We start from the raw sequence: 13480 nt of genomic DNA, 5'->3' as shown, positions 1-13480 counted from the left end.
CACCCCACCCGGCCGCAGAGCCCAGCAATGGAACCGACACCAGCCCGGCATCCCCGCAGCCTTCTAGCTTCTTCTCGCCCGTGTTTGTTTTGGCTAAGAGCTGCTTGGGGCTGTTTGAAGCCAATTCCATCAAGGCAAAGCTGAAGGAATCAGGACATGGGATCACAGAGGAGGGAGCTGACAGGGGCCTCAGATGGGGACGTAGAGGGGGTCGCACCGCAGATGAATGGCAGACCAGGGTGAGAACCCAGGACTACCGACTTATTGCAGTGTTCAACCCAAGCACCATGGAGCTTCCCAAGTGGGTGAGGGGCTGACACAGGGCTGCAATCCACTGAGCACCTTGACACCCACCTTTCTAGGAAGGCATTTGAAGACTTGTAGGTGTCCAGAATTATGCTGTACCAGAAGCCGTGTCTCCTATTGTTGCTTCATAACACACAGATCCCATTCAGACACCACACTCCTGCTTCCAGAGACTGGGCCCCACCAGCAGGCAGGCCCCCCTGGCCCACGCAGGAGTCTAAAGGAGGCCTGGCTGGCCCAGGACACTGGGCCCTGCCCCACCACGGCCAACCCCATAACTCTCAGATCTCGATTCCGTGCTGCCTCCCCCGAGGCCCAGCGTGGACCCCTCCCATGTCCTGCTCTGCACAGATGCTGGCAGGTCACATGTCCCACAGCTGAAGGCCTCCCCCATCCGTCCGCCTCCACCATCTGCTGAGGCCCCGTAATTATTCCAAGGCCTGGTGCCGTCTCACTCGGAGGGGAGAGTTCACACAGCCCTGTAATGTAACCCAGGCCCATGGCCGCTCGGGCAGGGGGTCCCCAGCTGGGTAATGAGCCGCCAGCTTTATTGAATTCCCTGGCTTGGGACGCTGTCTTTAGCGGAGGCAGCCCAGGACTTCTGAGAACCATCTGAACGCCCTCATTGAGGACTCCTTCTCCCCAGCACCCTAATCCCTGCTCCTCAAATCCTTCTTCCTCCCCAAATATGTTTAAATGACAGGAACAGGGTAGGGAGGCTCCCAGAGAGCTGGCCTCCCCCATCCATGAGGGAGAAAGCATGGCTGCCTCAGGTCTGGGGGCCCAAGCAGGGTGGACCAAACTGGGCTGCTGGTTTGACTTTGTGGGGGCTGTCCCATGCGGAGAAAAGACCTGCAGTTCCCACCCCCACCCTGTCTCCTAAACCCATTGACTTCCCTCTCACCTCCCCTTTCCGGAGGCCTGGGCCCCGTGGAGGGAGGGCCTTGGCTGACGAGGCTGTTCTGGGGGCCAGGCCTTTCCAAGGAGAAGTGTAGGAAACCGCCTTCTCTGCGCTGTCTTGCAGACTCCTGCTCAGGCTTCAAGACCCACCCAGGTCACGGCTGTGTAATGGCAGCCCCAGGCCTCTCTCCCTCCTCCCTGCTCCCAACACTTGTAAGACCCCCCAAGACAGTGTTTACTCTTCTATCATGCTCTTGCATGCTTATTTTCTGGAAGAGACTGTGCCCTTTCTGTGATCAAGGACTACATCTATTTCTATGTCCCCAGAACTTAGCACATAGTAGGTGCTTTTAAAAACATCAAGTAGGGAAAGATGGAGGAAGAGATACTGCAAGAGGTAAGAGATTTGGTCTGTGCGTGAGTGACATGATATCTGAAAAGCTGGCGTGGCATCTCTGTAGGTTTCTTCGTGTCTCTAACACGTGTTCAAGATCTCCGGAAGGCGGCGGCCTGGGCAATTTGGGAAATGGTATCAGCTGTGTTATCCTGTCAAGGCCCTAGTGGCTCAGGAATTGTTATGCTAAGGGTGAACCTGAGGTCAAGGGTCATCCAGAGTTCACTGTCCAGGATGACTTCCTGCCAGCTGCCCCTAGACTAGGCCTTGAACCCACCCTAGAGGGTGTGAAGGGCCCATGGTTCCTCTGCCCTTTAACAGTGGTGTGGGCTGCAGGGGCTCTTCTGAGATGAAGTCAGAGCCCAGCCCTCTTTCTGACTGAGCTGGACCCTATGTCTTTGGGGAGGGTGAAAGGCAGGGGACACCCCCAAGGTCAGCCCCACCCAGCCCAGGCTCCACTCCCCAGAAACGTTCTCTGAGAGAAGGTGGTATCCTGATGGATGGTGGGAGTGAGCAGCTGAGCCCTCATTTGGTCCCAGGGGGTTAGTGAGGGTGGGGTCCATGCCACCTACCAGCGAAGAGTGTGAGGGAGACAGTCAGATGGAGCCGGGCGAGCGGACTGTGGGAGGGAGGGGCTCAGAGGAGGAGACCTCACAGCACTCCCAGAACAGCTTATAAACAGGCGGGGATGGCAGGGTGGCCAGTGGGGGTCTTTCTAGAGGGGCTGGAAGCTTGCACGGGGTTGTATAAAGAGAATGGGACTGGAGTCTGGGAGAGGAGGCCATGAGCCATGGGACCGCAGGCAGGCTAGCCTAACCTCTGTGTGACTCGGTTTCCTCCTGTCCACTGGCGCTCACAGCAATCTCTCCCAGGCTCCCTCCTGGGGCTGGCATGAGGGTCAGCGGTGATGATGTTGGTGAAAACGCTGTGTGGGCTCTGAGCCCTGATCAGATGTTATTTATTATTCTGAGCTGTGTTTTGGTGGGAGACTTGGAAGGGCTGAGAGGGGGAGCCTGAGTGTTCTAGGGCCCCTTCTTCCCTGATGCTGCTTTGAGAGTTCTCAGAGCAGAATGGCCAGGAGTGGGGCCCTGAGAGGGAGAGGCCATGGCTCTCGAAGGACGGAGCTGGGTAAGGGCTTTCTCTATCCACCGTGGTAGCGGGCTAGGAAGACAGCTTCCCCTACTTTGCTGACTGCCCCCACACTCCCACCTCTGCTCTGTGCCTCTCCTCCTCCACCCCCCTCCCCAAGCCCCCACTCCCTCTAATGGTCTCAAATAACTTTCCAGAAATCAGCATCTTCTCCCTGGATACTTGTCCTCACGTAATGGGACTGTGACAATTTTTCTAAGTCCTACTTAGAAATGTGTCACCGTTCATTTCCCTTTGTGATGTCAAGGGAGTCTGCACAAACTGTGTTCCTCAAGCGTGTGCTAAAGCCCTGCTCCGAGCAGCTGGAACATGGGTTTATGAAATTATAGGGAATTCAAAGCAGCCGGCGTCGCCTGCTGTCTGGCTTCATTACTGAGATGGGCCTCGGAGGGAAGTTTATTCCAATAATTTAGGGGATTAGGATCTGACACCCTTCATTAGCTCTTTGACATAAGCAGAAAAGACAGATCTTGCAGAATGACCCATACAATGGGAAGGAATTGGCTTAGGTGGGGAGAAGGCAACACACCACCCTGTGAGGAAGAGGAAAAGTCTGCAGGGTGGAGGAAACGGTCACGCGGCCTTTTCACAGTCAAACTGAACGGTGAAGTGTAGCCCTGAAGGCAGGGCTGGGAAAGGAGGGGTCTGGGTTCAGGATTCAGTTTCCCCATCTGTAAAACGAGGGCACTGCTGGGGACCTTCTAGTGTCTACGGGCTCTGACATGTGTTGTGCTCATGCCATGCACCATCCTTGGGACACAGCAGCTCAGATGCTGCTCCCCAAATACTTTGCGGCGTAACCTTGAACAGGCGCTTCTCTCTTCCAGGGATCGACCCCCTGGGGACCAAGCGATCAACGCAAACACTCCGCCTGTTCATTTTTAAGTGGCATTTTAGATACAAGCCCTTTCCTGCCAAACGGGAGAGAAATTGCCCCGCCCCCAGCAGCTTCTGGCTCTTTTCCCAGCCCCCTCCACAAATACAGCCCCTGATGTTTCACAAACTTCTTGTCCAGCCTGTGAAAACCAGAGTCTGGGATGCACTTTGACAGCAGTACTGACAGACGTGGGTGGCCGGGGTGGTTTCCAGAGGCCCCTGCTTGCACCCACAATCTGGTGTCCCTGTTTCCCATATTAATGGTAGGGTAACGGAGCTGTGTGACACGGGCAAGTTACTTAGCCTCTCTGTGCATCTTTTCCTCAAATCTGAAATGAAGGCAGTTTGTTGTGAGGATTAAATGAGATGTGTACGGAGAGCCTGGCACTTATGAAGGGCCCAGTAAATATTGCCAATCAGTGTTGCTATCATTGTTTCCTGTGGATGACCTTGAGCAAGTCCCACACTCTGTCTGGGCGTGGACCTTCTCCTTTGTGAAGTGGGGGGAAGCAAGACAACTGAAAAGTGCCTGGCGCCTCGAAAGAGCTCACTGAATGCAGCCACCAAGTCATTAGTGAGGGCTGCTCGGCTGCCCAGCGCCGCCCCGAGACACTGTTAACCGCGTAGGTTTTCTTGGAGCCATGAGTGTGTCAATGGAGAAGTGAGGAATGTGATACGTCCCGGCAGCCGGGGAGCCGCAGCATATCTGGTATGTGTGTCTGGAATGATTTGGGGAAAATTCACCAAAGTTGGAACTTGAGACGCAAACTGCCCGGGACAGAGAGATAGGGCGCTGTCCGTGCATACACCCCCCACAAAGGGACCTGGTGCTGGGGTGGGAGTCGGCTTACACAGCACAGCCGCTGCTCAGGCCCGCCCTGGAATGGCCGTGAACTTGTTGTTTTTCCACGTCATTTGCTCTCAAATGTACTATCGGGCCGGGCGATGCTAACCCAGCGCCTGCAGGTCCCTCCTTGTAACAAGCGATTGTGTGTTCTTCAGAGGTGGCCGAGGGGAGGAGGGGGCCCGGCCCGAGGAGGTGGGGGAAAGGGAAACAAAATGCTCCTTTACAGTGAGCTTGCGTGTCCTGGAGCCAGCTCCCCCCAAAGCACATGCCATTTCTGGCCCTTGAAGGGGTTAAAGGCCTCCTGGAGTCAAAAACAAGCAGGTGTCCCACCGTGCCAGATACGCCGCCTAAACTGCTTCCAGCTTTTTTTTTTCCCCTTCTGCAACAAGTCTGTGATCAGCCCCGGGACAGAGGAGCCAGCAGCCTGCCTGTGACAGGCATCAGGTTAGCTCGCTCCTGCTCGGGTGGCGCCCAGGATATAAATCCAGGCTCAGGCCCCTTCTGCGGCTCCTCTCCCCGCACACTCAGGAGAGGGGGTTTCCGTGCAAAGACCTTTCTTTGCTCTGAAGCTGCACAGCCCAGCGGGCTCCACTGACTTGGTGGAGGCAGCCACGGCCGCCGCAGCCTTACCAGCAGCAGGGAACCTGCTGGGGGGCCCAGGGCAGGTGCCTGCAGCCCCTGAGAAGAAGGCGTCCCTGGTGGGCCTAGCCCCTGGTGGTGGTGCAGGGGACGTCTCTGGCCGCTGCAGATCGCACCATGTGGGCCCTGCGGTGCTGCCGGTTCTGGTCCCACTGGGGACAGGTGGCAGCGCTGCTGCTTCTGCTGCTGCTTGGGGTATCCCCAAGAGGCCTGGCACTGCCACCCATCCGCTATTCCCATGCTGGCATCTGCCCCAACGACATGAACCCCAACCTCTGGGTGGATGCTCAGAGCACCTGCAAGCGGGAGTGTGAGACGGACCAGGTGAGTGGGAATCCGGAAGCCTAAGAGGACCATGTGAGTGTGTTAGTGAGGGAAAGTGGGAGTGGGGAGTAGGGACAGCGAGTGCCTTGCCGGTCCCAGGGTGAAGGGACCCAGGCCCCAGGGCCACATGGAGATAAACAGGGTGTGACGTTTGTCTAACTCTGAGGCCCAGCAAAAGAGGTGGGTGTGATGTCCAAGTTCATCGGGGACTGGGAATCCTTGAATTCCTGGTCTCATGTTTGCTGAGGGCCCACTCTGAGCCAGGACTACGCCAGGTACATGTGTCAGTAGCCTGTTGACAGGTGAGAGCAGACACTCGTGACAGTACAGTGAACGGCAGAAGGTCCCACAGCCAGGGATGCGAGGGGTGGCTTGGAACCCACGGCTGTCTGACATCAGAGCTAACGCTTCATCTGGCCTCCAGGCCACCTCCCCAGGGGTTTGGGCCCTGACCCTGAGAGCAGACCAGGCTGACAAGGAGGAAGGGTGGGAACAACTCTGAATAGATGTCCCTAGGAGGGAAGTGGACTAAATTTCGACCTGCCAGATTCCTCGGTTCCCCTTTCTGCTCTCATCAGAGCATCCTGCAGCAAGCAGGGCAGGCGTGGTGGGAGGACAATTCTCTCCCAGCTCACCAGTCCAAGGACCATTCCAACCACTGCCCCCAGCGGTGAAAAGCCTGCCTGAGCAGAGGCACTTCCTGCCAGCCTGGCCAGCTCTTAGGGCTCGGGGCTGGGTTGGGCATCACAGGGAGCAAGAGAGACCCTGGTCCTTCCTCTGCCAAATTCACATAACCTGCAGGAGAGCGCAGGATTGCCCTGGAGAGAGTGGACTCTGACTCACAGAGCCCAGGGGACAATTCTCAGGCTTCTCAGGCCAGAAGCTCCCAGTGAGCAGTGGTGGTGCAGAGGGAAAGGAAGTGGGGAGGGGTGGGTGGCATTGTGAATTGGCTACATTTGCACGGAAGCCTGACACATGCTGGCCTGGTCAATCAGGTGGAGCTGGGGGACAGTGAGACTCCGGCTGATTTACTGTATCTTGGGGAGAAGGCACCTGTATGGGGCTGGGGATTCAGACAATAACATGTGAGTACATTCTGGGCCCTTAAGGAAGACTGTTCTCAGGATCCCCTCTCGGTTTCCTGTGCCCAGAAATACCTCCCCCTGGTCGTTGAGGACCCAGCCTTTCATGGACCTCTGAGTCCTGAGGAGCTTCGGGCCCGAGTATCTTAGGGAACAGAATGACCCTCAGGCTGAGAAGCAGGTTCTCCTGCCTGCTCGCGGTTCCTCCCACTTGGTCTCTCTCCCTCAGACCCCACCCAGCTCTGAGATCTGCCCATCTCTGTCCCAAACACTCCCCTAGTGTGGCCTGGAAGCCTATGCCAAGTAAGGGCTGCAAAACAAAGTCCCCATTCTCAGCCGAGAGGGGAAAACAGTAAACAAGTTGAGCAGGCAGGCTCTGCACAGCCCGGGTGGGGGATCTTTCCCCTGTTAGCTGATGTGGAATGTCAGAGGCTGAAAGGAAAGTCGGAACCACAAGAGGCCAGCCCTAGTGGGGAGTAATTCACAGAGCTACTACCAGGGCAGAGGATTAGGAGCGGTGCCCGGTGGGTACGATGTGCTATTGTCGAAAACACCACGTGAAATCCTTGTGTGTCGGCCCCTGACCATGCTGCTAATTTCGAGGAATTAAACTAATGCCTTACGTGGCTCCACAGAGAATCAGAGGGAATTACAGCCTGGTAAGTCCTCTCTGACGGCCTTGCTGACCTTTGCCACACAAGGGGACTTTTTCCCTTGTTGATTTCCGCATGAAATGTCCCCCACGTTGGAACTGGGCACCGAGGTCTGGCACAGCCCATGGCGGCGAGACCTGGCATCCTGGGCCTGTCCTGCCTGCCCTTCCTCTCGGCGGTGGACAAGTGTGGCCCTCGTCAGAGCCGCTGCTCCTGATGTGCGTGTGGACAGCCTTGAGCAACTGTCCCAGCCGTGTCCCATTTTTCCTTCTCAGCATTTGGGGTGACCTCTTCGATTCAGCCAGGGTCTCCTCACCCCAGTAGAAAAAAAGACAAAAAGGCCTTTGTTCCTACCTAGACCTCCTTTGCGGTCACTATATGATGTAGAAGAGAAAAAAACCTCATTTCAGAATCCCATCCACCCGGAGCTTGAAGCCCTTTTCCACCACGTCCCAGCCCTGTGCATTTCGCGTCACTTCTCGGAGGCTCTGCATTCTCATCTGTAAAATTGTAGGAAGAAAACTTCCCCTCCGAGAGGGAGGTGGCCTGCTGCTTCCCACACTATTGGCTGTGTGACCTTGGTCAAGTTACCTAATTCTCTGTGCATCAGTTATCATCTCTGAGGTGGGGATAATGGTATACCCACCTCATAGACTTGTGATGAGCATTAAATAATTTGACAGACGTAAACGGTCTTAGAAGAGGGCCTGGCAAGTAGTAGGTGCTCTGTATACTTAGCTATTATTATTATCAAAATGTTCTGCTTATGATAGGGGAGCACATATTATAATAGTTCCCTTCCGCAGCAACCATGGGGGCAAGTGGGGGCAGCCTGTCCTCCCTCTCTCCTCCTCCTTATTCAGGCCTCTCCATTTGGCTCTCTCCAGGAGTGTGAGACCTATGAGAAGTGCTGCCCCAATGTGTGTGGGACCAAGAGCTGTGTGGCAGCCCGCTACATGGACGTGAAAGGGAAGAAGGGCCCGGTGGGCATGCCCAAGGAGGCCACGTGTGACCACTTCATGTGTCTGCAGCAGGGCTCTGAGTGTGACATCTGGGATGGCCAACCCGTGTGTAAGTGCAAAGATCGCTGTGAGAAGGAGCCCAGTTTTACCTGTGCCTCGGACGGCCTCACCTACTATAACCGCTGCTACATGGACGCCGAGGCCTGCTCCAAGGGGATCACACTGGCCGTTGTCACCTGCCGCTATCACTTCACCTGGCCCAACACCAGCCCCCCGCCACCTGAGACCACGGTGCACCCCACCACGGCTTTGCCGGAGACCCCTGGGCTGGACATGGCAGCCCCAGCTCTGCTCAACCACCCTGTGCATGAGTCGGTCACTGTGGGTGAGACAGTGAGCTTCCTCTGTGACGTGGTGGGCAGGCCCCGGCCTGAGATCACCTGGGAGAAGCAGCTGGAGGATCGGGAGAACGTGGTCATGAGGCCCAACCATGTGCGTGGCAACGTGGTGGTCACCAACATTGCACAGCTGGTCATCTATAACGCCCAGCTCCAGGATGCTGGCATTTATACCTGCACAGCCCGCAATGCCGCTGGAGTCCTGCGCGCGGACTTCCCGCTGTCGGTGGTCAGGGGGGGTCAGGCTGCGGCCACCGCGGACAGCACCCCCAACGGCACAGCTTTCCCCGCGGCCGAGTGCCTGAAGCCCCCCGACAGCGAGGACTGTGGTGAAGAGCAGACCCGCTGGCACTTCGACACCCAAGCCAACAACTGCCTCACCTTCACCTTTGGCCACTGTCACCGCAACCGCAACCACTTTGAGACCTACGAGGCCTGCATGCTGGCCTGCATGAGTGGGCCGCTGGCCCTGTGCAGCCTGCCTGCCCTGCAGGGGCCGTGCAAGGCCTATGCGCCGCGCTGGGCCTACAACAGCCAGACAGGCCAGTGCCAGTCCTTTGTCTACGGCGGCTGTGAGGGCAACGGCAACAACTTCGAGAGCCGCGAGGCCTGCGAGGAGTCCTGCCCCTTCCCTCGGGGGAACCAGCGCTGCCGGGCCTGCAAGCCAAGGCAGAAGCTCGTGACCAGCTTCTGTCGGAGCGACTTTGTCATCTTGGGCCGCGTCTCCGAGCTGACCGAGGAGCCTGACTCGGGTCGCGCCCTGGTGACCGTGGACGAGGTCCTGAAGGATGAGAAGATGGGCCTCAAGTTCCTGGGCCGGGAGCCACTAGAGGTCACTCTGCTCCATGTGGACTGGACCTGCCCCTGCCCCAACGTGACGGCGGGTGAGACGCCGCTCCTCATCATGGGGGAGGTGGATGCTGGCATGGCCGTGCTGCGGCCCGATAGCTTCGTGGGAGCGTCCAGCACCCGGCGGGTTAGGAAGCTGCGCGAGGTCATGCACAAGAAGACCTGCGACGTCCTCAAGGAGTTCCTGGGCTCACACTGAAGCCCCCCACCACCCCGCCCCTGCCCCCTCTCTGGCCCTCTCCTGCCTACCCGCCCTGACACCCCTCAGTCAGCAAACTGGGCAAGCTCAGATTCGACAGTCTTAGGCCAGCGGATACACAGCAATCCAGCCATCAGAAAAAAGCCACCAGAAAGTCTTAGATCAACTTCTATTCTTTGGGTTCAATACGGGGTCCGTATCTTTTTCGCTGAGGGGGACAAAAGGAGAAGTCAATAGACTCCTGCAAGTTATTCCTGATGACCGACCTGCTTGGGCATTATTATCCTCTCTTTGCTGGCCACCCCTTCCCCTGGCTCTCCCAGCCACCTACCCCCCCAGCCAGTCTTCCAGCCAGGGTTCTAGAGATGGCAGCTGCAAGGTGGCCACAGGAATCATGGAATGAGTTGGTTTGCAAAAGGGGCAGGTGGGGAGAGAAAGGAGGGTCCAGGGACTCGGCAGACAAATTCCCCACAGCCCCCTAGACCGCTATGAGCAGAGACCGCTTCAGGTTCGGGGTCTTGGGAATTGGGAAGCAGGAGGCGTGGTCCAGGCCAGCACACAGCTTGCCTGAGTGGAGGCTGCTGGACAGGTCCCCTTGGGGGGTGGTCAGCCTATGCTTCGGTCAAGTTGGCCCACTGGTCTCTGAGGGCACCACGGCACCAGCAGAAAACATGTTTCTCAAGTTTCATCTTTTTGGCTTTATCGATTGGTTTCTTGATTGTTGATTTACTGATTCAATTCTGTTCAGTAACCAACTCAACGGACATTTTTCTGAACATTATTGGGTGCCAAGTGTTAGGATCACAGAGAGCTGTTAGTCACTGCCCAGCCCACAGTGAACACAAATGTCCAGATCCCAGCGTTCCCCAGAAGCACACCCTTGGCTGACCCTCCCAGCTGTCAGATGGTCCCGTTTGACAGTGTGCTTTCATCGGCCACTGGCTTCCTTGGACATAAAGCAGATAGAAACCCCAGGATCTGTTTTGGTAGGAAGGGAAAGAAAGGAAGAGGGAAAGCAGGCAGGGAAGGGGTTGGTGAAGGAATGAGAAGGGAGGCAGGCTTAGGGAGGGAAGGAATGCTGCTCAATGCTCCCATCTGGTGGTGGCCTCAGGAGCTGCGGGGACCTGCGGGCGGTTCTGCCAGGTGAGGCCTGGGATGGCAGGTGTGGCGGTTGGCAGCTTGTTGGTGATTTTTGTTTCTGAACTTCCTGTGCAGGTCCAGCTCCCCCACCACTAGAGAAAGGACTTGGAAAACCCGTTGTCAGCTCCACATCCGCCCCCCACTCCCTCCTCAGCCCCTCATTCTGCCCATGGCCCTCCAAAGCGGAAGGTCGTTGTGGGGCGTCCTTGTTTCTTACTCAAATGTCGGAAGGAAGATACCAATTAAAAGCTCATAGTATCAACAGGCCTTCTTGTGTGATTCGTTGGAGCTAATGTGTGTGTGGGAGGGGGGAGGGAGAAGGGGTGGTGTCCTTTGCTTTGGTGACCCTGCCGGAGGGAAGTCTGGCCAACGGAACCACAGATGCGTGATGGAGGGACACTACTAACACTTGGTCCCCTTTGTGGCTCCACGGCTCCTTAACCGTGGTGCTCACCGCAGTTCTGTGAAAAAGGCACAGGAAAGCAGAGGCCCGAGGGGCCAGCTGACTTATCAAAGAGCAAAGAGATAGGAATGTGTGGGACTTAGGCCCAGGTGTTCTGACCTGTATCTCAGTCCCATCACAACAGCAGGGTGGGCCAGCGGCAGAGTCCAGGTCCTGCCACTGAGAGTGTCAAGTTTAGAGGTGCAAAGATGGGGGAGACAGGTGTGGGGTAGGCCTAGGGGGTCTCTGGGTGAGGCCCTGTTCCCAAGCCCTAGGTGGGCTCGGAGCATGTGGCTCAGTTTCCAGGACAGGGACAGAAGCACCTTTTGGCTACTCCCCTGCCCTGGAGGTGTGTTCACAAGACTGGCAGCCAGCTAAGCACAAGAGACACCTGTCCCCTGTCCACTTCCTTAGGTCTCCTGGGCCACAGCCCCAAGGAACAATCCACACCCAGCCCAGCCCCAGCCCTCGTTAGAGATAATCCCTTGCAATAAAGAGGGGCCAGGATCAAGATAAATAAGAGGGACCAGGATCAAAAAGACAAGCTGCTCCCCGAGAGAGAAGAGAAGCGAAGCCAGAGGAGTGGGTACTTCTCTGGTCACCACTGGGAAAATACTGAGCGTAAAACTTAGCCACCACGAAGGTGTGAGCACCAGCTATAGGCCCCTCTCTGAGAGGGTCAGGGAACCAGGCAGGTGGGGACTCAGCTCCTCACCTGCCCTCAGAGGCTTGGGGACATTCTGTTGCACCTACTTCTAGGCCAAGGGGCTCCAATACATAGCACAGCACCTCAGAGCCTGAGGGGGTTAAATGTCAACATGCCAGCACCTGTCATTTCCCCTGTTCTCCACACTTGCACAGCTATGGGGCCTGAGCCTTGTGGCTGCCTGGTGGGATGTGAGGTTCAGGGGAGTCTGATCTCAGGGCTCCCTCTCATCAGCTCACTGCCCACCCACAGCCCTAGACCTGGGGTCCCTGTCACACTCCATCCCCAGCCTGGCACAATGACAAAGCCCAGCCTGTGGAGTCAGACCCCTCGAGGTCTGAATCTGGGCTCTGACACTTATCTGATGTTTCTCTGCACCTCAGTTTCCTCGTCTGTAAAACAGAGGGTAGTAAGAGTTCTTTATAGAGACTTGGGGAGCTCGGCCCTTTTAATCTTGTCAAACGGGAAAGCCTAGGAAACAGAGCCTGGCACAGATGGCTGCCCCTGGGCCCTCCCGTTGCCTTCGGCAGCTGCCTGGCCGAGAGCAGGACCCCAGGATCTAAAGCCTCCCTTTGTCCTTCTGGGCTTCGGGTTTCACAGGTTCAGTGACCACACAGCTTCAAATATTTTATTCTGTTGCTCACAGAGTACATCCAAACTAATCACCCCACCCAGGCTGATTTGGCATTCAGAAAATATGGGCACTTAGGAAATAAATGATCTAGAGTCTATTATGACTTTATTATAACTATTACGACGTGGCATTTATTTTTCTGTGCTGGAAACAAAGCCTGAGTCCCTGTCCCCTGTTGGCGAGGCCTTACACAGGAACTGACATCTAGTAGGTGTTCAGTAAAGGCTGAACTGAATTCCCAGGGCCTGGTCGCCAGGTATCCTGGGGAGGCCACCCCACCCAGTCTGGGAGATTTGCCCCCACCTGGGCCCTAGGACATATAGGGATTGAGCCCTCGTTCAGACTCACCTGTTTTCCTGTCTACACTCCTCCCCTCCCTGCACCTGGTGGCTCCCCCGCACCCCCCCACACACTGCACAGTTCTCCCCCTCCCCCCCCACCCTCATTCCAGTTTATCTCTGTTTGCCTCTTCAGAGGCCTGGTCTGGCGCCGCTGTCACCGGCCCAGCCCCGAGGCCTCTGAGGCAGGACAGCTTGGCTTTTTCCACCCTCTGCCTCCCCCCAGCACCTCCAGCCTCCTAGGACACTCTGCTCCATTGTCTGGCCAGCTGCTCCATAGTCTGATGTCACCCCCTGGACAGTGGGGCCAGAGAGTGGGGACCAGGGGCGGAACCTGATGAGGGAAGGGAGAGAATAAATACACAGCCCCATGGCGATTTCCTTAGGCTGGGAGAGCACCCTGTGTCCAACTGTCCTGTTATAACTTCAACACTGAGCGGGCACTGACTACGTGACAGGCACGGGGCATCTCTTGTTATCTCCATCACAACTGTATGAGGCAGGATGCTATTTTGTAGGGAGGAAAACTGAGGCTGGGGGATGAGAAACTTTCCCAAGATCACCCAGGGGCTAACTAGCAGAGCTAGGATTTGAACCTAGGCAGTCTGACTTCAAAGCTCTTCATACTTGTGTTATGTTGTT

At 56.6% G+C, this 13480-nt stretch overlaps 1 protein-coding gene across 3 annotated transcripts; it reads left to right on the top strand.

Moving 5' to 3' along the window:
• The first annotated feature begins 4193 nt into the window (after positions 1-4193).
• Positions 4194-10985, top strand: WFIKKN2 (WAP, follistatin/kazal, immunoglobulin, kunitz and netrin domain containing 2). 3 transcript variants are annotated; one of them, XM_033091673.1, is made up of 2 exons: positions 4194-4334; positions 8058-10985. In XM_033091673.1, exon 2 carries the CDS (start codon positions 8127-8129, stop codon positions 9576-9578), a length of 1452 nt encoding a protein of 483 aa, XP_032947564.1. In that variant the 5' UTR covers positions 4194-4334; positions 8058-8126; the 3' UTR covers positions 9579-10985. The 3 variants fall into 3 exon arrangements, with proteins under 3 accessions (XP_032947564.1, XP_032947562.1, XP_032947563.1); XM_033091671.1 differs by lacking the exon at positions 4194-4334 and adding an exon at positions 4772-5435; XM_033091672.1 differs by lacking the exon at positions 4194-4334 and adding an exon at positions 7001-7176.
• The last annotated feature ends 2495 nt before the right edge of the window (positions 10986-13480 follow it).

This window comes from Rhinolophus ferrumequinum, chromosome 21 (assembly GCF_004115265.2).
Source record: "Rhinolophus ferrumequinum isolate MPI-CBG mRhiFer1 chromosome 21, mRhiFer1_v1.p, whole genome shotgun sequence".
NCBI lineage: Eukaryota > Metazoa > Chordata > Mammalia > Chiroptera > Rhinolophidae > Rhinolophus > Rhinolophus ferrumequinum.
The sequence above is the reverse complement of the archived record's forward strand: the minus strand, read 5'-3'. Positions and strand labels throughout refer to the sequence as shown.